Genomic DNA, 22,317 nt, shown 5'->3' on the forward strand with positions numbered 1-22,317 from the left:
GTTAGTAAAGGAGAATGCCTGTATTAAGAAAAACCAGAGTCCCATGACAGACACCAGGTGAATCTCTATAGTCAGAGGGACCAGGGTTTTGGGTCAAACAGATCTAAACTAGAATACTATCTCCGCCACTGCCATGTGTATCCTTGGCTGTGGTTCCAAGTAAAAAAGGGTTATTACATCTCTCTTTGCTCCAGGGCTATATAATAGCTCAGGTAAAGAACACATGCCAGTTTAAGTCAGTCATCAACAGGGCAAAATACCTGACTCAATATACATCTGCTTATTACATGCAAAGTGCTCTGTGGTCAGGTGGACCTGGAATCTGGTCACTGTCTAGCCATGTGACTTGGGGAAAATTATATACTCTTGTTTCAGCTTCTCATTGTTCAAGTGTCTTTGCCAAAGTCAGCATATCTCAAAGACTTTAAGTAGCAAAACTATTTTTGTTAAAGACTAACTTTTTAGATAGTTGCAATTAAAACAGCTGCAGGTCTCAAGGGTACCATTCCACATTTCATAATGGGAAGAAACTGATTAAAACTATTTTAAAACCTTTCATAACAGATATTCAATACCTTTATTGTGGAGGAAAAGATACCAAAATATAACATTTTCAAAAGCACAACTCTGAAAATGCCAGTTTTATTCTTATAGGACTCAAAACTTTAATGACATTCCCCTAATACAATCAGGAATTAGAACAAGCCCTCATGAACAAAAGCAAAAATGCCAAGATCTTCCCCAACCACCATTATTTTTAATCTCTGAAACAGAATTTCCTTACAAATTAAGTAGTTTTTATAGTTGTGACATTTATCATTGATGTGATCTGTTTAACATGACTGTAGTCAGAAGGGAAGTTGGGCCCGTCATTTTTCCAGAAATGAAAAAAGTACCATCATTAAGATAAGGAAGAGAAAGATTTGTATCCATCTTTTTGGGACATGTAAGGTGAGAGTGAAGACTCACAGGTGGAGAATTTGTGGATATTGCTGGAGGAATTGGAGATGCTCTCTAATAAGCGGGTAATCCCTCTTCCCCGAACACTGCTGCTTTGGCCAGAAATTTTCACCCCAGATGGGTAGTCACCTAGGATATGGAAAATACAACAAAACAAAAGCAGCAATTGAGATCTCTCAATTGACTTATCCTACTGCAGGACTTTCACTAAGCCATGATTATGGATCATCAATAGGGAAGATAATTCTTAGAGTAAAGGAAAAAAGGCTGAACAAGAATATTTCCTTTTAAGTCTTGGAAACCTTAAGTGAGGGTCTTCAGGGACCACCGGAAATTTCATGTCATTAGTCTATTTAAACTTTCCCAACTCCCCAAAGACACTATCACATCAAAACCATAAAACCACAGCTGCTAAAAGAGTAACAGGTTTTATTTTAAACAACCTGAGCAAAATCTGAAGAATAAGTTAAATTGTATCAAAGGGATACAAAAATGTACACACACATCCAAATTGTTTAAGGTGCTTATGCTGAATAAAACTCCTAATTCATTGAGATATATGTCCTAAAGCCAATTTAGAGCATCTGTTTAAGTACTATACCCTGGTATCATAAAAAGACCCCTAACTATTAAACATAAGATGCTTCTTATTAAACACAAAATGCTTACCAGTGGGTGTGTTTGATCTTTGCTCTTGATTAGAAGAGCTGAAATGAGAGAATCCTGAACTCTCAACCCTCAGCTTCTACAAATAAAAAGATACCAGGGGGAAACATGTTTATTTTTTATTAAAGAAATCTATTTATTAAAGATCATCTACTTCAATTTCAAATTACTCTTTAAATGTAAACACTTTTCCAATGACTGATCATTTCTTTTTTTTGCTTTTTAGGGCTGCACTTGCTGCATATGGAAATTCCCAGGCTAGGGGTCAAATTGGAGCTACAGCTGCCACCCTACACCACAGCCACAGCAATGCCAGATCTGAGCCACATCTGTGACCTACACCACAGCTCATGGCAACACCAGATCATCCTTGACCCACTGAGCAAAGCCAGGGATTGAACCTGCATCCTAATGGATACTAGTTGGGTTCGTTTCTGCTGCCTACTATGGAAATTCCTCTGATCAATTTCTGAAGAGTATTGCTATAAGGAGTAGATAATATTTAAAAAAAATTTTTTTAACTGTTTTCTTTTTATAGCTACACCTGTGGCATATGGAATTTCCTAGGCTAGGGGTCGAATTGGAGTTGCAGCTGCTGGCCTATGCCACAGCAACACCAGATCTGAGCTGCATCTGCAACTTATACCACAGCTCAGGGCAATGCTATATCTTTAACCTACTCAGCAGGGCCAGGGATCAAACCTGCACCCTTATGGACACTAGTTGGGTTTGTTACCACTGAGACACAACGGGAACTCCACAGAGGGTAATCTTTGAAGAGGAATTACAACCTCAAGAAAGGGTTTTTTCTTTAATCAATCAACTTATTTATTTATTTTTTTAGGTCCGCACCCATGGCATATGGAAGATCCGAGGCTGGGGGTCAAATTGGAGCTACAGTTGCTGGCCTTTGCCATAGAAAAAATATGGGATCCAATTTCATCTGCAACCTACACCACAGCTTGTGGTAACACCGGATCCTGGCCCTGAGCAAGGCCAGGAATAGAACCTGCATCCTCATTGATATTAGTCGGGTTCATTACTGCTGAGCCACAATGGGAACTTTCAAGAAAGGGTTTTTACTTTTAAATATGAGATTATAGCCTGTTTACTGACAAGAATGGTTCAGAGCAGAGAAAAACCCTGACGATGCAGGGAAGAGTAGGAAATTTTTGGAGCCATGTCCTTAATAGGATCTAATATACAAATAAAAGGACTGGTCTTAGCAACAGGCAATTCATCAATTCACACATTAAAGCAGAGGATATAGTAGATATAATGGTGGGAATATGGGGAAAACCTCTCGATTGCTTCTATGTTCTTAGAGAAGGAGGGGGCAAGAACATCAGCTAGAATAAGGGTGAAGGAAGAGGTGATGGCAGTCTGAAGTGAGAGAAGGTGAGAAATAACTATCCAGGAGCATAGATAACTAATCAAACTAGAAAATGGACAACTGCCAGGTAATACTAAAGGCTCATTGGAAGTTGATGGTTATGAATATTTAATAATACCAGTCAGTACAGTAGTTTCTTCTCAGCCTCCGCTTCACATGAATAGGAATAGAGCAGACAGAGTTAGATTTCATTAGGGTTACTGTTTGTCAACCAAGTATGATGAAGAATGAAGGGCCAATGGAGTTCATAACACATGGGAGTGGAAGTAATAGAGCAAGAAAAATCTAAGCTGGGAAGGAGGAGATGAAGGGTGGGGATGAAGTGGGGAAAGGAGGAGACCCAAGGCTACAGCACTTGGAGTAAATGGTACCCTGGAGTTGTGCAATGCAGTGACCCTGTAAAGGAGCACAGAACAGTGGAGGCAAATAATAAACTGAAGGTCTCAGTACAAAGAGTTGTTGGCACTGAGGTACCAGTGAAAGACAGTGGTAGTCAGAAAGCAGGATGCTTGAAATTATGGGGAGGTGCCCCTGGGGCATAGAATATGATAATGAGAGTGGATATTTGATATGTGGCCAGAGACAGGATCGCTGGAGAAAGGCAAGTCAAAGAACTGAGAGGTCAGGCGGTCTGAGAGATCATCTATGTGGAAACTGAAATCAAGAATTCTGACAGGAATATTGTTTGATCTCCTGGTTCAGTGTTGTTCTTAGGGGCTACTGATGCCAAGAAGGGGTTATCAGGTACTGCCGCCTGAATGGTATGAGACTCAAAGCCTAGAGAATTTAGGGAGAAGGTAGGAGAAGTCTGGAGACCACAAAGTTAAAGATAACTACCTCAAATCTAGGCTCATGATAAATGAGAAAGAAAAAAAAAGATGTTGCCATTTAAGAGAGCTAACTGGGAAGCAGTGTTTAGAGGATAGCCAAATTTTAATTAGAACCAAGGAAGTAACCAGAAAAGAAAAGGTTGAAGGTATTTGAGATTTTGCTAATAACTGAAGTTGAAAAGACCCACAAGTGTTTTTCAGGAGCTGCAGAGGGTTGGAAAACACAATCAGCCAAACAAGATGAGTCTGGAAGATGAGCAAGAATGTGGGTATCCTGAACTTCAATAGTGAGTGATGCAAACAATAAGAAGAGGGTTAATGAGTCTAGTTCTGGTAGTATTAATACGGATGGTGATGATGCGGCCAAGGCAGGGTTTCTCAACCTGGGTACTATTGACATTTTAAGCTTAATATTTTGTTTAGGAGGCTGTCCATTGTCACATGTTTAGCAGGATCCCTGGTATCTACCCACTAGATGCCAGTAGCACCCCCTTCCCAGTTGTAACAACTAAAAATGTTTCCAAGTGTTGCCAAATATCCCCTGAAGGACACAAGATAGGCTCCAGGTGAAAACCTCTGGGCTAAGGGTTAAGAGTAGAGAGAAGCATCTTGGCTACAGAATAATATGGAGGGAGAACTCTGGGGGCACTTCAATTTTTAAAATTATGATGGAGTAAGACAGACTTTTGGGATATACATTTCTATGAGTTTTAACAAAGTACTTGTGAAAGCACCACTGCAATCAGGACACAGAGCCATCCTATCACCTCAAAACATTCCCTCATGCTTTCCCGTAACCCTTAAGGTCTGGGAACCACTGATCTGTTCATTATTATCATTTTTCAAGAATGTCATATAAATGAAATCATACAGTATATAAACTTTTGAGACTTGCTTTTGCTAAGTGTAAGTAATGCTTTGGAGATTGATCTTAATAGTTATTAATATCAATAGTTCATTGCATTTTGGGGTTCCCTTTTCATTAGTTTAATTAACTATTTAAAAATAACAATTATTGACTATGTTCCAAGGCAGAGTTCTTAGTACTCTCATACCCTGCTGCATTTAATTCACAACTACTAGCCCTTATTAATATTCTCATTTACAGATAAGGAATCAGGAAGAAGGTTCAAATAACTTGCAGAATCACACAGCCTATATGTAGCAGAGCCTGAAGAGAGTTTTAACATGAGAGCCCACATGTCAGAATTAATTGCTTTGCTCTTAGTAATGTAGAAAGGCCTACCAGTAAGTAAACAGCAAGGAGGGAAGAGAGGTGGTAGGAAAATTAGATGGTTTCTAATCAAATCCTGAGTCAGGTTTTACCTATTTCTGAAGCAAATATTTTAAATATTTATATCACTTATTTTTAGAACAAATGTTTGGATGTATTTGTATAAAGATTAATTGCCAACTTTAATTTCTTAAAGCTTTTGTCAGGAAGGAAAAGGATTTTATGCAAGATTCAATTAACTGTTTAAATATTATATTAAGGATTAAAAAACTGTTTAAAATAACAGAGTACCAAACAAAGGCTTGATTTTGGCTGCTAGCGACGGGGATCATACCGAGCAGGATATATAAGACTAGTAACTCCCAAAAGTCAGTTCCTTACCTGGTAGCGCCCTGCATCCAATACAACCATTTTGGGTGTCACACTATTGCTGGTCTCATAATCTTGGAGTGGAACATGAGCCTCTGTGAGTTGGATTCCAAGAAGAGTGGCCAGAGAATTACTGATGCAATACCTTTAAAAGTAAATTTAAAATGTTCATTATCTGAATCTCATCCAGTTCACTCTAAAAGCATTCACATTTAAAATTTTTCTAATATCTAAGAGCATGTGAGTGATGTGAGTGATACTGTTTTAAATTGGGGGAAAAATAAGTTTAGAGATTTGAAGAAAAAAAAGTGGGAACAGGAAGCAGTACATACCATAAAACTGGTAATTACTGGTAAGCAAAACTCTGATTGCCAACTAAAATTTCAGGTTCACTACAGGGATGAGGGTAAAGATTACAAGAATTCTCAAATATTTGAGCAGGGAGAGACAAAACCAGAAATAGGGCTAAAATGTAGAAACACTTATTCATCCAAGAACTACTGCCACCTATGTAAAGAGATCATTAGTGCTCCCAGATCTCAGGCTGCAAGTACATTCACTACAAAATGAGGAGAAAAGAGTCTATTATTTTTAAGCACCTTAACAAGGAAGTGGTGGTTATTAATGATAGTAGGGCCTTCACTTTCCTAAAGAAATCCTAGAAAGAAAAAATTTTAGTAAGTGCTTCTGAAAGTTCAGCCAAATAGCTCAGGTGGTAACTATACCAGACAAGTAGTGACATAGGTAAAATAATAAAAGTAACCATGATTTTAAAAAGCCATTGTTGGAGTTCCCGTCATGGCGCAGTGGTTAACGAATCCGACTAGGAACCATGAGGTTGCGGGTTCGGTCCCTGCCCTCGCTCAGTGGGTTAACGATCTGGAGTTGCCGTGACCTGTGGTGTAGGTTGCAGACGTGGCTCGGATCCCGCGTTGCTGTGGCTCTGGCGTAGGCCAGTGGCTACAGCTCCGATTCGACCCCTAGCCTGGGAACCTCCATATGCCACGGGAGTGGCCCAAGAAATAGCAAAAAAGACAAAAAAAAAGGCCATTGTTTTACAAGAATTGTGTAAATGGAGGTGAACAATGATGTACCCCAACTACCAAAGCAACAACAAGCAAAGTGGCAAAGAATTCAATGCAGAATAGAGCATTATGAAGAAAACTTTCTCCAACTTACGCAATTTTCCTGCAAACAGCTAAAGCACAGAAGAGGATATCATTTTCTTCATGCCACTTGCACCTGTACCAAAAAAGAGACTTTAATATCCTGATCTAACTGAAGTAATACAGCTTATGGGTTTTTTTTTTTTAACCAAATATAAATTTTATATTTTTATTCCCTAATTTACCTGAGGAAAAATATAATTCATAAGAATAATCTGTATTGCAACTTTAGTATCCAGTCACTTCAGATAATTTACAATTAACTCATTTTTAAATTTTTCAGTTTCATTGAAGCACAGATGATTTACAATGTTGTGATAATTTCTGCTGTACAAAGTGATTCAGTTACACATGTACACATAACCATTCTCTTTCAGATTCTTTTACCATATAGATTATTACAGAATATTGGGTAGAGAACCCTGTAGCCTGTAAAAAGGAGACCATAAAAAAAGCTATACAAAACGAAAAGGCAGAGAAGTATGAGCCAGATTAAAGAACAAGACAAAACCCCAGAGGAGCAGCTAAGTGAACGGAGATAAGCAACCTTCATGAAAAAGACTTTAAAGTGATGATAGTAAAGGTAATCCAAGATCTCGGAGAAAAAAACTGGAGCCTAAGATCAATAAATTATAAGAAATGTTTAACAGAGAAATAAAGATTAAACAAGCAGAGGTGCAGAATACAGTAACTGAAATAAAAATTCACTAGAAGGAACCAATAACAGAATACAAGAGGCAGGAGAATGAGTAAGTGAGGTGGAAGACAGATTGATAGGAATCACTGGTGCAGAACAGAAAGAAGAATGAAAAGAAATGAGGGAAGTCTAAGAGAACTTTGGGACATCTTCAAACCAACATTCACATTATAGGGGTGCCAGAAGAAGAGAGAAAGGGCTGGAGAAAACATATGAAGAAATAATAGCTGAAAAGTTCCTTAACAATGGGAAAGGAACAACTCAAATCCAGGAAGCACAATGAATACGATATGGAAAAAACCCAAGGAGGAACACTTTGAGACACATATTAAGCAAAATGACCAAAATTAAAGACAAAGAAAATATTGAAAGCAGCTAGGGAAAAGCAACAAATAACATATAAGCAAATCCCAATAAGGTTATCAGCTGATTTTTCCAGTAGAATCTCTGCAAGCATGTTATACTTAAAGTGATGAAAGCAAAAAAATCTACAACCAAGAATATTCTACTCAGCAAGGCTCTCATTCAGATTTGAAGGAAAAAATCAAAAGCTTTACAGACCAACAAAAGCTCAGAGAATTCAACACCACTGAACCAGCTTTATAACAAATACCAAAGGAGAGAAAAGGCCACAACTAGGAACAAGAAAATTACAAATGAGAAAGCTCACTGATAAAGGCAAAAACTCATAGTATAGGTAGAAAATCATCTACACACAAATATGATACCAAAACCAGCAACTGTGAGAAGAGGAGGGTATAAATGCAGGATACTGGAGATGCATTTGCAATTAAGAGACCAGCAACTTAAAACAATCTTGTGTGTGTATACACACACACACACACACACACACACAAACACACAGACTCCTATATCAAAACATGACAACCTCAAACCAAAAATCTATAATAGATATACACACACAAATAAGAAAAAGCAGTCCAAACACAACACTGAAGACAGTCATCATATCACAAGAGATGAAACAAGAGAAGGGAAGAAAAAAGACCAACAAAAACAAATCAAAATCATTTAGCAAATTGGTAATAAGAACATAAATATCAGGGAGTTCCCATTGTGGCTCAGCAGTAACCAATCCAACTAGTATCCATGAGGACATGGGTTCCATCTCTGGCCCTGCTCAGTGGGTCAAGGATCTGGCATTGCCATGAGCGTGGTGTAGGTCACAGATGCAGCTCAGATCCCGTGTTGCTGTGGCTGTGGCATAGGCCAGCAGCTACAGCTCCAATTTGACCCCTATCTAGGAACTTTCATATTCTGCAGATTAGGCCCTAAAAAGCCAAAAAAAAAAAAAAAGTAATGAAATAATGCCATTTGCAGCAACATGGTTGGACCTAGAGATTATCATGCTAAGTTAATCAGACAGTGAAAGATAAACATTACATGACAACACATATGTGGAATCTTAAAAAAGGATACAAATGAACTTCTGTGCAAAACAGAAACAGACTCACAAGATTTTGAAAACAAACTTATGGTTACCAAAGGGGACAAGGGTGGGGAGGGGTGGACTGGGGGTTTGAGATTGTCTGCCGCTTATGGGTTTTCTATATGCCAGATTTCTAGCTTTCTAGTTTAGTTGAAATCACTTAAGAAAAACTGATGCTATTACACAAAGATTAAGGTTTTTATTTTAATATAAAAAAGATTCTTTAAAACTTTGTTATATCCTCTGATGCACATTCATGATGCATTTCAAACCACACACGACTGTTATAGATTTTTACCTTGAAATAAAATGAGTGTTCCAGAGACATGTTAGTGACTATGGTTAACACATACTCATTCAACAAGCATTTACTGAACACATTCTATTTACCAGGAACTTTTCTAGGCACTAGGGATGCCATATTGTATGAAAAACCCTTATCCACACAAAAATGGGGAAGCTGTATTAAAAAAAAAAAGATGTAGGCATAATACATCTAAGTTCTAAGAAGGAAAAAAAAAAAAACAAGAAAAAGATGTTAAGAAATGCTAGAGAAGGGTGATATTTTAGATAAAAGGTAGCCAGGAGAGGTGTTACTGAGAAGTAAACGTTTGAGTGAGTGGAGACCTCATGAGGTGATGATGGAAAGAAAATGACCAACAACACATTTTCATAATGAGAGCTCCTATAAACCTGTGTATATCTCCCCCCAAGTGGATTAAGTCTATCAAGACTCAGAACTGCACTGTCTGCATAATGGAAAACTTGCCTGAACTCAGCAAGAATCTTACAAACATGCTAAACAGTAAGTGTAAAAAGTCCAGTATTTGCACTTATGTTATTTAAGTAAATGGAAGACTATCTAAAAATATATAAGAATTTTCCACTGCTCTTAAAAGTGATTCAATAAATGATTCATAAAACTCTTAAAATGAAGCCTTAAGTTAAAACTAAATTTCAGTTCTTACATGCCCAACCAGAATTAAGTATTTTTAAATTTCCAGTTAGTTTTGCTCCTTGTCCAGAACTTACACTGAAGAGTACCTACTTCATATACACTTCCCCTTGAAGATAATTTAAACAAAAACAATTGAAAAATTAACAGTATTCCAGTAATAAAACAAACAAAAAAAAACCCCACAAAAATGTGATCTCAGAGAAAGTCTCCAAATCTAGTTATGCTATTAAAAATGACATTATTTTGGTGTTTTTATTTATTGGTCCTCTTCCTCCAAATCATCCCACCAATCCCTCTAAAAACATGAATGTATCTTCCAGTAAAGGAAGATTCATTCTAAAAATCTCAATAAGCAGAACTGCTTTGTACACTCTATAGAAGCTATTAATATTCATTACGTGACCTCAAATCTAGCTCCAACTTTAATGCATTTAAATGTGTTTCTTTTATGAGATTTCACTCCAAAGTCATAATATAAGGTCACAAGTGAGTATGTGTGCTAGGTTCACAAGCTACTGCCAACATTCCAACACTATCTCCTTCACTAAAAGAATGTGCAGCACACAGCATTTATACTTCTCTTTTCCTCTGATCTCCAAAGGTCTCAATGGTCTCACTTCCACCTATTTCAGGGTTAAGCTACCTCCTTCTTCTCAAGGATAACCTTGCCTTTACCCTCCTCAGGAACCGGTGTCATCTGAAATTATAGATGTTCTCTGCTCTAGTCAAACTGACTCACTGATTTTTCTTAATCTCTATGCTTACATTCCTCTGAGTCACTGTTCAGGTCATTTTCTTCTCTTAGAAATGTCCTCCCTTCAACTCAAATCTCTGCTCATATAAATTCTATCCATCTTTCTAGAAGAATCAAATAAAACATTTATTCCATAAAGTATTTCATATATTTTTAACCTGTATACTGAAGTGATTTTTTCCCTCATCTGATCATAATCTTTTCAAATGCTTTAAGAATTATCAGAAATTATTGTAACTCTAGTATGTCTACATGCTTCATTGCTCTTATCAGAGAGAAGACTCAGAGCAAGGGTGATCATGTTACTCTTTCCCATGTTTCCCAAAGAATCTAGTCTTATGCCTTATGTGTAAGAGTTGCTCATATATTTGTTAAATATCCAAAATTCAATAAACTGGACTAAGAAAAAACTATTCTGAAGTGCTGTCAAGAGAGAAAGATAAGATGGCAGAGTAGGAGGACTTGAGCTCACCTCCTTTCACAAAAACACCAAAATTACAACTAACTGCTGAACAATCATTGACAAAAAGACTGGAACCTACCTAAAAAGATATTCTACATCCAAAGACAAAGAAGCAGCCAAAACGAGAGAGTATGAGGGCCACATTCACCATGTAATCAAAATTCATACTCACCAGGTGGGCAACCCACAAACTGGAAAATAATTGTATCACAGAAGTTCTCTCACAAGAGTGAGAATTCCGAGCCCCATGTCAGGCTCTCCAGCCTGGAAGACTGGTATTGGGAAGAGGAGCCCACAGAGCATTTGGGTTTGAAGATCAGCAGAGCTTGATCACAGGAACTACACAGGACTGGGGGGATGAGGGCCTACTGGTGGCAGAGGTACCAGGGAATACTCATTGGCGTGAGGTCTCCTGGAGGCTGCCATTTTGACACTAAGACCTGGCTCCACCCAAAAGCCTATAGGCTCCAGTGCTGGGACACCTCAGGCCAAACAACCAATACTGTGGGAATACAGTCCCACCCATAAGCAGACAGGCTGCCTGAAGTCTTCCTGAGCTGACTGCTGCCCCTCAACACACCTCTTGACGTGGCTCTGCCCACCAGAGGGACAAGTCCCAGCTCCACCTACCAGTGGGCTGGCACCAGTCACTCCCACCAGGAAGCCTGCACAAGCCTCTAGACCAACCTCACCTACCAGGTAGCAGAAACCAAAATCAAGAGGAATTCTGCAGCCTGTGGAATGGAGACCTCAAACAAAAAGTTAGACAGAATAAGACAGCAAAGGAATATGGTCCAGAAAAGGAATAAGATTAAAACCCCAGAAGAACAACTAAGTGAAATGGAGATAATCAATCTGAAAGAGAATTCAGAGTAATGACAGCCAATATGATCCAAGATCTCAGAAAAAGAAGAGATACACAAAATGGGAAGATACAAGAAATATTTAACAAAGCTAGAAGATATAAAGAAAGGTTGAACAATACAATACTCCAGAAAAATACTCTAGAAGGAATCGATAGCAGAATGAATGAGTCTGGAGAACAGATAAGTGAGCTATAAGGGAGAATGGTGGAAAACACTGACATGGAACAGTGCTTTTTTTTTTTGCTTTTTTTTTTGTCTTTTTAGGGCTGCCCGTGCAGCATTATGTAAGTCCCCAGGCCAGGGTCAAATCAGAGCTGCAGGTGCCGGCCTACACTACAGCCACTGCAACGTGGGATCTGAGCAGTGTCCGTGACCTACACCACAGCTCACAGCAACACCAGATCTTTGACCCACTGAGCAAGCCCAGGGATTGAACCTGTGTCCTCATAGAACACTACTCAGGTTACTGCTGAGCCACGATGAGAACTTCAAAATGAGGATAGTTTAAGAGATCTCTGAGACATCAAATTACCAACATTTGCATTACAAGGCTCCTATAAGAAAAGAGAAAGGACCTGAGAAAATATTTGAAGAGATAGTAGCTAAAAACGTCTCTAACATGAGAAAGGAAACTCAAATACAGCAAGTCAGAGTCCCAACAGGATAAACCCAAGAAGGAACATGCCAAGACACGTATTAATCAAACAGACAAAAATCAAAGACAAAAAATACTAAAAACAAGGGGAGAGCAGCAAATAACAGACAAAGGAATCCCCTAAGCTGTTTTTAGCAGAAACTCTGAAGGTCAGAAGGTAGTGGCAGGGTATGTTTAAAGTGATGAAAGGGAAAAACTTACAACCAAGAATATTCTACCCAGCAAGGCTCTTATTCAGATTTCATGAAGAAATCAAAAACTTTACAGATAAACAAAAGCCAAGAGAATTCAGGATCACCAAACTAGATTTACAGCAAATGCTAAAGGAACTTACCTAGGCAGAAAAGAAAAGGCAACAACTAAAAACAAAATTACCAGGCAGACTTGAGAAAATCCCACCCTATCCTGGATGGAGTCCTCATTCCCTCCCCCACCCGTGACACTGACCAGAACATGCCCAGAGATCCTCCCTTTTGTGGTAAAGGACTGCTAAGTTCCTGGCCTTATCAGGCCCAAGCAGAAGGTCAAAAACATAGCTAGGCTTTCCAAATTGCCAGCACCAGTTGGTTCAGGGGCACCAAGACGAAGAGGTGACCCAGAATGACCCAGTACATTATGTCATATTTATAATAATTAGCATTGTGGTTTTTGACACTTGGGTTTCATTTGAGTGCTTATGGGTAAGCACCTGCACACAAGGAGAAAAGACGCATAACCTAAAGCTGTCAAAGACTTTGTCAATCAAATCATGTAGGACATAGGGAAGGACTTTGCACTACTCTGAAAAAATCAGCTCTCCCCTCACTGTGGGGCTGTTCCTGGTTTTCCAGACAGACCACTCTCTTCCCTTCAGGAGAATACTTTAGCTTGCTTTGCTTAATAATGAAAACTTGAAACTGCTCTTTATCTCTTGACTGAATTCTTTCCTTGGGGGACAAGAACAGAAGAACTGCCATTCTATCAGTAACATATCTGGTGTCATGACTCAGATTTGCTGGATATGAAAGGTATGCCTGACTTTCAACCAACTGCGCCTTCCATTCCTGCTTCCTTCCTCAATTTTCCCTCCCTGACACTCTGAGAATGTCTTTGCTTAGCTTTAGTTTTGGTATAGCAGATACTTTCTTTTCCACTGGTGCTGGGGCCTAGAGATGTTTCCTACTTTGGCACCATATAAGCATGCTTTGCAGACAATTTGACTGTTACGTCTGTGCAGGACACAGATGGTTGGGATACTAAGCCTTTTCTCTTGTGCCAGGACAGGGTTTAAGCAGATTTCTTTTTGCCTATTTTTTCAAGCATCTGGCATTTTGCCACTCTAAGAGACGGGGCATGGACCTTAGCTTGATTTGGATAGACTATAAGATCAATGAGATAAAAGACTTTTTTAGATTTTACAAGCCCCCTCTCCCAACAGCCAAATCCCCAAACTAGAAACTCTGGCCACGTGTTTCATCTTTCAGGTCATCCTTAAGCAGGGTCAATGGGACTTGAGGTGACTGGAACAATGCTAAGTCCTGGGGACTACATCCCAGCACAGGACCTTTGATAATTGAAGATATCAGGGAAAATGCCCAGAGAAAGGACTCAGGAAAGCTGCAACAGCTTCAGGTTAGAGTACTTGGTAAGATGTACCAACCAATAGCCCCGGGGGCAAGCAACATGCTTTGCCCAGCAGGTTCATAGGCAAAGGACACTTCATTCACAAGAGGCCACTGGGGACTTGAGGAATGCCCCAAGACTACTATGTGCATTCATCTTTTCTCTTTCAGATGGTCAACCAACTGTCCGCCTCTGGAGATGCACCCTTGGGATGTATCCTAAAGAACTGGGCTAAGTTTGATGCCCAAACATTGAAGGGGAGGCAATTTTCTTCTGCAACACAGCATGTCCACAATATAAGCTAGGAGGGGGAGAAATCTGACCTGGTATTGGGAGTTTAAATTATAATACCATACTACCGGCAGCATTACAGGTCTGGCAACCAACTCCTTGTTGCCCCTAGGATCTCTTCCAACCCCCTACCCTGGCCACTGTCATCACTGCAGGAACCCAGGATGCTGGAAGACAAACTGCCTGGAAACACAAAGAAGCCCCATAAGTCATGCACCAATGCAACAAGTTTGGCCACTGGAAAAAGGACTGCCCTTAGGTCAGGAGGGACCTTTGGTCAGTCCCTGACCAAATCATGACCTTGAACTGAAGGTATCCTCAACGCCAGGCTAGCTTCTGAATCAAGGACCATTATCATAGGACAGAGCACAGGGCAACTCTGGATTTGGCAGGTAGAGCTGGAAATTTTCTATTTGAGATGCACTAGGATGTCTGCATGAAACTTCAATTCATTGTAAAGCTTTTAGCTATAAAACCATGATTAAAGAAGAGTTTCCCAGTGGCCTAGTGTGTTAAGGATCCAACACTGTCACTGCTATGGCTTGGTTTACTGTTGTGACATGAGTTCAATCCCTGGCCTGGGAACTTCTGCATGATGTGGTGGAAAAAAAAAAAAAGCAGGATAAGGATGGAGGAAGAGTAAGATGTGACACTCACCTTCTCCCACAAACACACTAAAAAAAACCCAACCCATCTACATATAGAATGATTCACACAGCTATTGAAAGCCTTCCTACTAAAATCTGGAACAAGACAAGGATGCCCACTCACCACTTTTATTCAACATATCATTGGAAGTCCTAGCCACAGCAATCAGAAAAACAAAAGAAATAAAAATAGAAGAGGTAAAATTGTCACTGTATGCAAATGACATGATTACCATATATAGAAAACCCTAATGACTCCACACAAAAACTACTCAAAATGATCAATGAATTCAGCAAAGTAAGCAGGATACAAGATTAACATTCAGTAACTGGTTGCATTTCTGTATACTGACAATGAAATATTAGAAAAGGAATATAAAAATAACTGCTTTTTAAAACAACCTAAAAAAGTTAACATACCTAGGAATAAACCTGACCAAGGAGGTGAAAGACTTATATGCTGAGAACTATAAAACATTAATCAAGGATATTAAAGAGGGTTCAAAGAAATGGAAAGACAGTCCATGTTCCTGGACTGAATAATTAATATCATTAAAATAGCCATACTACTCAAAGCAATCTACAGATTTAATGTGATCCCTGTCAAATTACTCATGACATTTTTCACAGAACTAGAAGAAACAATCCAAAAACTTGGACGGAACCATAAAATACCCAGAATTTCCAAGGCAATCCTGAGGGAAAAAATACCAAGCAAGAGGCATAACTTTCCCAGACTTCAGACAATATTACAAAGCTAGAGTAATCAAGACAGTGTGGTACTGGTATACAAACAGACACACAGACCAATGGAACAGAATAGAGAACCCAGAAACAAACCCAGACACCTATGGTCAATTAATCTTCAACAAAGAAGACAAGAATATAAAATGGGAAAAAGTCTTTTCACCAAGTGGTGCTGGGAAAACTGGGCGGCTGCATGTAAATTAATGAAACTAGAACACACACTCACACCATGCACAAAAATAAACTCAAAATGGCTTGAAGATTTAGACATAAGACAAGACACCATAAAACTCCTAGAAGAGAATATAGGCAAAACATTCTCTGACATTGACTGTACAAATGTTTTCTTAGGTCAGTCTCCCAAAGCAATAAAAATAAAAAATCAATGGGATCTAATCAAACTTACAAGTTTTGCACAGCAAAGGAAACTATAAAAAAAAACCAAAAAGACAAACTACAGAATGGGAAAAAATAGTTGCAAACGATGCACCTGACAAGGGCCTGATCTCCAAAACACACAAACAACTCAACAGCAAAAAAACAAACAACCCAATTTAAAAATGGACAGAAGACCTAAATAGACATCTCTCCAAAGAGGACATATGGAAGGCCAACAGTACATGAAAAAATGCTCAACATCACTAGTTATTAGCGAAATGCAAATCAAAACTAGTGTGGTACCACCTCACACCAGTCAGAACAGCCATCATTAGTAAGTCTACAAATAACAAATGCTGGAGAGGGTGTGGAGAAAAGGGAACCCTCCTATGCTGTTGGTGGAAATGTAAATTGGTACAACCACTATGGAAAATAGCATGGATGTACCTCAGAAAACTAAATATAGAACTACCATATGATTCAGCAATCCCATTCCTGGGCATATATCCAGACAAAGCATTCACTGAAAAAGATAAATGCATCCCTATGTTCACTGCAGCACTACCGACAATAGCCAAGACATGGAAACAATCTAAATTTCCAATGACAGATGAATGGATTAAGAAGATGTGGTACATATCCACAATGGAATACTACTCAGCCATAAAAAAAGAACAAAATAATGCCATTTGCAGCAACATGGATGGAACCAGAGACTCTCATACTAAGTGAATCAGGTCAGAAAAAAAGACAAATACCATATATCATTTATACCTGGAACCTAAATTATAGCACAAATGAACCTGTTTATAAAAAAGAAACAAACTCATGGACATGGAGAACAGACTTGTGGTTGCCAAGGTGGGGGAAGGGAGTGGGAGGGACTGGGAGTTTGGGGTTAGTAGATGCAAAGTATTGCATTTGGAATGGATAAGCAGTGATATTCTGTGTATAGCACAGGGAACTATATCTAGTCACTTGTGATGGAACATGATAAAGGATAATGTGAAAAAAAATGTATAGCTGTGTCACTTTGCAGTGCAGCAGAAACAGAGAACACTGTAAATCAACTACAATAAAAATACTTTTTTAGGAGTTCCTGTCGTGGCACAGTGGTTAATGAATCCAACCAGGAACCATGAGGTTGCAGGTTCGATCCTCGGCCTTGCTCAGTGGGTTAAGGATCCAGTGTTGCCGTGAGCTGTGGTGTAAGTCGCAGACACGGCTCGGATCCCGCGTTGCTGTGGCTCTGGCATAGGCTGGCAGCTGCAGCTCCGATTGGACCCCCAGCCTGGGAACCTCCATATGCTGCGGGAAGCAGCCCTAGAAAAGGCAAAAAGGCCAAAAAAAAAAAAAAAACTTTTTTAAAAACCCCATGACTAAAGATAATTTTTTTTTGTCTTTCTAGTAGGGCCACACCCATGGCATATAGAAATTCCCATGCTTGGGGTCAAATTGGAGCTGTAGCTGCTGGCCTACACCACAGCCACAGCAATGCCAGATCCCAGCTTTGTCTGCAACCTACACCACAGCTCATGGCAACGCTGGACCCTTAACCCACTGAGTGGGGCCAGGAATTGAACCTGCATCTTCATGGATACCAGCTGGGTTTGTTACCACTGAACCAAAATGGGAACTCACTAGAAAAAGATAATTTTTTATGATACTGTGTGACCAAAAGTACTCTTTAAACTCTAGAGAAAACTGGTTAAGATGACACTCTCCTGAAATTCTAAAATGAGTTCTTTTTGCATATGCAGTTAGAGAAAGCTAGCTTAATACATTTTTTTTTTTAATTTTTGGAATTCTGATCCTGAGAGAATAAAAATACACTTAGGAGAAAGCTTCAAGTTAACTCTTATTGTGTCCTTGAAATATAAACACAGTCCACTTTGCCTGAGACTTCAACCTTGGATTAACTAGAACTTCAAGCCAAGAAAAAAAAAAAGAAAGAAAAAAAGGTTTGGGTATATTAAACATGCATCTTGCACCACATTGAAGAAAAACTGTACTATGAGAAAAATGTTTTTAGAGGTTATGAAATATGTTCTTAGTTTGCCAATCAAAAAAAGGATGGCAAAGCAATTCAATTACTTGTTTCTTGGTTTTGTTAAGATGATTAAGGGTTAAAAGTTGTAATATGTAAACATTCAACACATGGGAACAAAGGGAAACATTTTCAGTGTGTAAAGCAAGTAGGATACATATTGTTGGTGAGAGAAGATAAAAAGAGATATTTTTGCTGAGGGAAAATATAATTTTGTCCTACAGCTGGTTGTTTCTGGATGGAAAAAAAAAATGGGACAAATTAATATGGAAACAGAAAGTGATAGATGGTTTGTAAAAAAGGAACTTATGAAAAAAGAATTTTGTGTGTTAAGATTAATTAGATTGAATTTAATTAGGTAAGTGAATTTTATTACAGTAAGGTGGTACAAGAATGGAATTTGGTTCTCTCTAAGAGAACAAAGTTTTCCTATAATATTGAGGTGATTTTGATAACAGACTCTAAGTTTCTTTCTCTATCTAGCTTTGAATTTTCCAGAGGCAATCTGAGACATCTAAGAAAAATACTGATAAAAAAGTTAAAAGAATTCTAATGGAAAGCTATTGTTTTTCTTCTAACCATACTTTTGGCCTCAATATTCAGGATGGAAAAATCACCTAGTTAAGTTGTAACAAAGTATAATTACTCATGATGGCATCATTGCTGACTTTGTTTCTTAAAGCACATGTACAAGGTTTGTGTGATAATTGGGTATAAGTTTTACAATGTATAGCCTATAAAATGATTCTCCGTCAGTATATCTCTATGCTTGTTTGTCATGTCTGACTGGTATTCCTCCACCAGAGGGAAGAAGCTTCTAAGCTCACCATGGGACACTAGAAGTTTACACTTCTCACCAGTCTATTAGAACTCAAAGGACCCACTGGCTTATAGACAGTAGACTACTGAAATACTAGGTGTTGTGTTAGAAAATCCTAATGTCTCAGTGTCCTACCTTAAACCCAATTATGCTCTTGCCAGTCATATGGGAAGATAAACTGATCCATTCATGCACTGAAACTGTTGTTAACCTGACTTCTGTCAGGATAAATGACCTCCAGGATTAGCTACTAAATAACCCAGAGGTAGTCGGCTTTTCAGATGGCGGTAGTTATATGCAAAAGCGAACAAAATATGCTGCATATGCAACAGTCTTAGAGACAATGGCTCTTCCTCCTCACACCTTTACCCAACTGACAGAACTCACTGCTTTAACCAGAGCATTGGAATTAGCTAAAAACAAGTGGGCCACTATATACACAGACACTAAGTATGCATTCCTAGTGCTACATACCAATGCTGCCACTGGAAGGAATGGGGCTATTTAACAGCTAAAAAAACCCTGTTATTAAGTATGTACCTCAAATTCTGTCATTGCTGGAGGCAGTTCACCTACCAAAGGAAACTGCAGTGGTTCACAATAGAGGACATCAGAGAATACAGAACAATGAGGCTAAAGGAAACCATAGAGCTGACCAAAAGGCTCAGTAGGCTGTCTAATCCAAAGACACTTTTTTGGGAGTCTTCATCCCTTCCCTACCTACTCTTTCCCATAAGCCTCATTATATCCAGTAGGAGGAAGGCTGGACTAACAAGAAAGGCTACAGTCTTAACCCAGAGGGATGGTATCTTACACCTTCCCCAGTCTATACAAAGAAAGGTTTTAAAAGCTTTACATGACACCTGTCACTTTGGGAAGGACAGCCTTCACCAACTTTGCAGGCAGCCATTTACTGGAAAGGAGTAAGACGATAGAGAAGGTTTGCCAGGCAGATCCTCTATGGGCCTACAACACCTCCAATGGTCAACCCCCACCCCCCACCCTATTAGCAGTCAGGGGTCCCACCTGGGGGAAGTCTGGCCAACTGACGTCACTCAATTCTTCCTTGCCAGGGTTTTAAATATCTCTTAATTTATTTAGATACCTTTATGAGCTGAACTGAAGCTTTTTCCACCTAAACTGAAAAGGCTCAAGAAGTGGCTAAGACTCTTCTTAAAGAAGTCATTCCCAGATCTGGGCTTCCCTGGTCATACGGAGTGACAGTGGACCTTCTTTTGTTTCACAAATAACTCAATATGTATCCAACGGTCTGGAGACTGAATATTTTCTCCATACATCCTGGAGGTTCCAATCCTCAGGGAAAGTGGAACAAGTCAATAAAATTCTCAAACATAGTCTAAGCAACTCTGCCAAGAAACTTCCTAACCTTGGTAGAGCTCCTTCCAATTGCCTTTCTCAAGATGCAGACAGCCCTAAAGGCTGAGTTAAAACTCAGCATCTTTGAACTCCTGTACAGGAGACACTTTCTATACACAAACCTCATAATGAATCCCAAGATCTTAGGGCTGGCCCAACATGTAATAACTTTAGGACAAGTACAATGGGCACTCCAAGCCTATGGGAATAACATACTGCCAAAGCCTACTGACCACGGTATAGAGTCAAGTCCTTACAAAAATGTGGAAGGATAGATCTCCAAGGTCCCAGCTGAATTCTACATCCAAGGGCCTTTTCACAGTTTTTCTCCCTATTCCTATAGCTATCAAGGTGCCTGGCATTGCCAGCTGGATCCATCACATAAGGGTCAAGCCATGGGCTGCAACTTCTGAGGAGAAGTCCTCCAAGGATCCTCTAAACAACTACACTTGCAAACCTTTGGAACACCTAAAACTCCTCTTTCAAAAGACACCGGATAAGTAATGCCTCCTAGTTCCCTTTTACCACAATATAGGTGGGCTCCTGTTGGGTAATCGTATGCTCATATAACTTCTCATCTTTATAATTTTACTTCTCTGTTGTTTCCCTGAACCGACCATAAGATGACACTTAGAGCTTCTTTTTTACTTCTTGGTTCATGGCTAATCCCAAGTTCTTTATACAATCAATTGAGAGACATTCAAAAGACACATTGAAAACCGTATCCAATAGGCCTTCAGCCTTGTGGATAGAAACTTTCAAGGGTAGTTCACTTGGAAAAAACATGATCTTGGATGCTCTGGCTCCTTCCTTTTCTGGGGCCCCTTGTTTCCATCTTATCTTTTGTCCTACTCAGGCTTTGCTACCAAACCTCCTAGTTAAATTTATCTCCTTTTACTCTCAGATGATAAAACTTCAGATGGTTCTCAGCCATGGGTATTAGCCCATCAACAGCCAAGAGACAACATCATTCTACATGGGACCTCTGAATCAATCCTCCAGGACATGTAGACAGAAATGTGACAGCCAGCAAGAATAGGGACTCTAAACCACTCTACATCACTTTTCAGCAGGATGCAGCCAGACAATGCCCTTCTTCCCAAAGATTTTAGGGTCTCAGCTTTTGAGGGAGGAAATGCTAGGTAGCTAGGCAGACATAAATGGGTCCTACCCCCATCCTAGACAGTGTCATCTTTCTCTCCACTACCTAGACACTGACCATAACACATCCAGATATCCTCCATTTTGTGGTTAAGGACTGCTAAGTTACAGCCTTATAAGGCCCAAGTAGAAGGTCAAAAACACAGCTTCCCTTTTCAAACTGCCAGTACAAGTTGGTGCAGGGGCACCAAGACCAAGAGGTGACCCAAAACAAGCTGGGTTCATTATGCCATATTTATAATAAATTAGCATTGTGGTCTCCCACCCCCATGGGTTTCACTTGAGTGCTATGCACAAGCACCTGCATACAAGGAGAAAAGGTATATAACCTAAAGCTGTCAAAGACCTTGTCAATCAAATCATGTAGGACACAGGGAGGGACTCTGTACTACTCTTAAGAAACCAAACCTTCCCCCACTATGGGGGTGTTTCTGGTTTTCCAGACAGACCACACTCTTCCCTTTAGGAGCATATTTTAGCTTGCTTTGCTTAAAACTCCTTTATGTCTCTCTCGGCTGAATTCTTTCTTTTGGGGGCAAGAACTGAGGCATTGCTGTTCCACTGTAACACTGCAAACAGAAAAGCTCATCAGTAAAGGCAAGTATACAGTAAAGGTAGGAATCCTCAACACACAAATATGTATCAAAACCAGCAACTGTAAGAAGAGGAGAGTACAAATGGAGAACATTGGAAATGCGCTTGAAATTAAGAAAGCAGCAACTTAAAAAAAAATCTCTTTGTATGTATACAGGCTGCTACTATCAAAAACCTCATGATAACCGCAAA

At 39.3% G+C, this 22,317-nt stretch overlaps 1 protein-coding gene across 1 annotated transcript in view; it reads right to left on the reverse strand.

Annotated features, from left to right (window-relative positions):
- Nucleotides 1-641: 641 nt before the first annotated feature.
- MAEL (maelstrom spermatogenic transposon silencer) overlaps nt 642-22,317 on the reverse strand; it is a 48,385-nt gene continuing 26,709 nt past the window's right edge. The window contains exons 9-12 of the mRNA XM_047782976.1: nt 6,632-6,694; nt 5,465-5,597; nt 1,630-1,705; nt 642-1,089 (exon numbers count right to left, since the gene is read on the reverse strand). Coding sequence (XP_047638932.1) covers nt 902-1,089; nt 1,630-1,705; nt 5,465-5,597; nt 6,632-6,694 — 460 coding nt within the window. The 3' untranslated portion in view covers nt 642-901. The remainder of the gene's footprint in view (nt 1,090-1,629; nt 1,706-5,464; nt 5,598-6,631; nt 6,695-22,317) is intronic.

This window comes from Phacochoerus africanus, chromosome 6 (genome assembly GCF_016906955.1).
Source record: "Phacochoerus africanus isolate WHEZ1 chromosome 6, ROS_Pafr_v1, whole genome shotgun sequence".
Classification (NCBI taxonomy): Eukaryota; Metazoa; Chordata; class Mammalia; order Artiodactyla; family Suidae; genus Phacochoerus; species Phacochoerus africanus.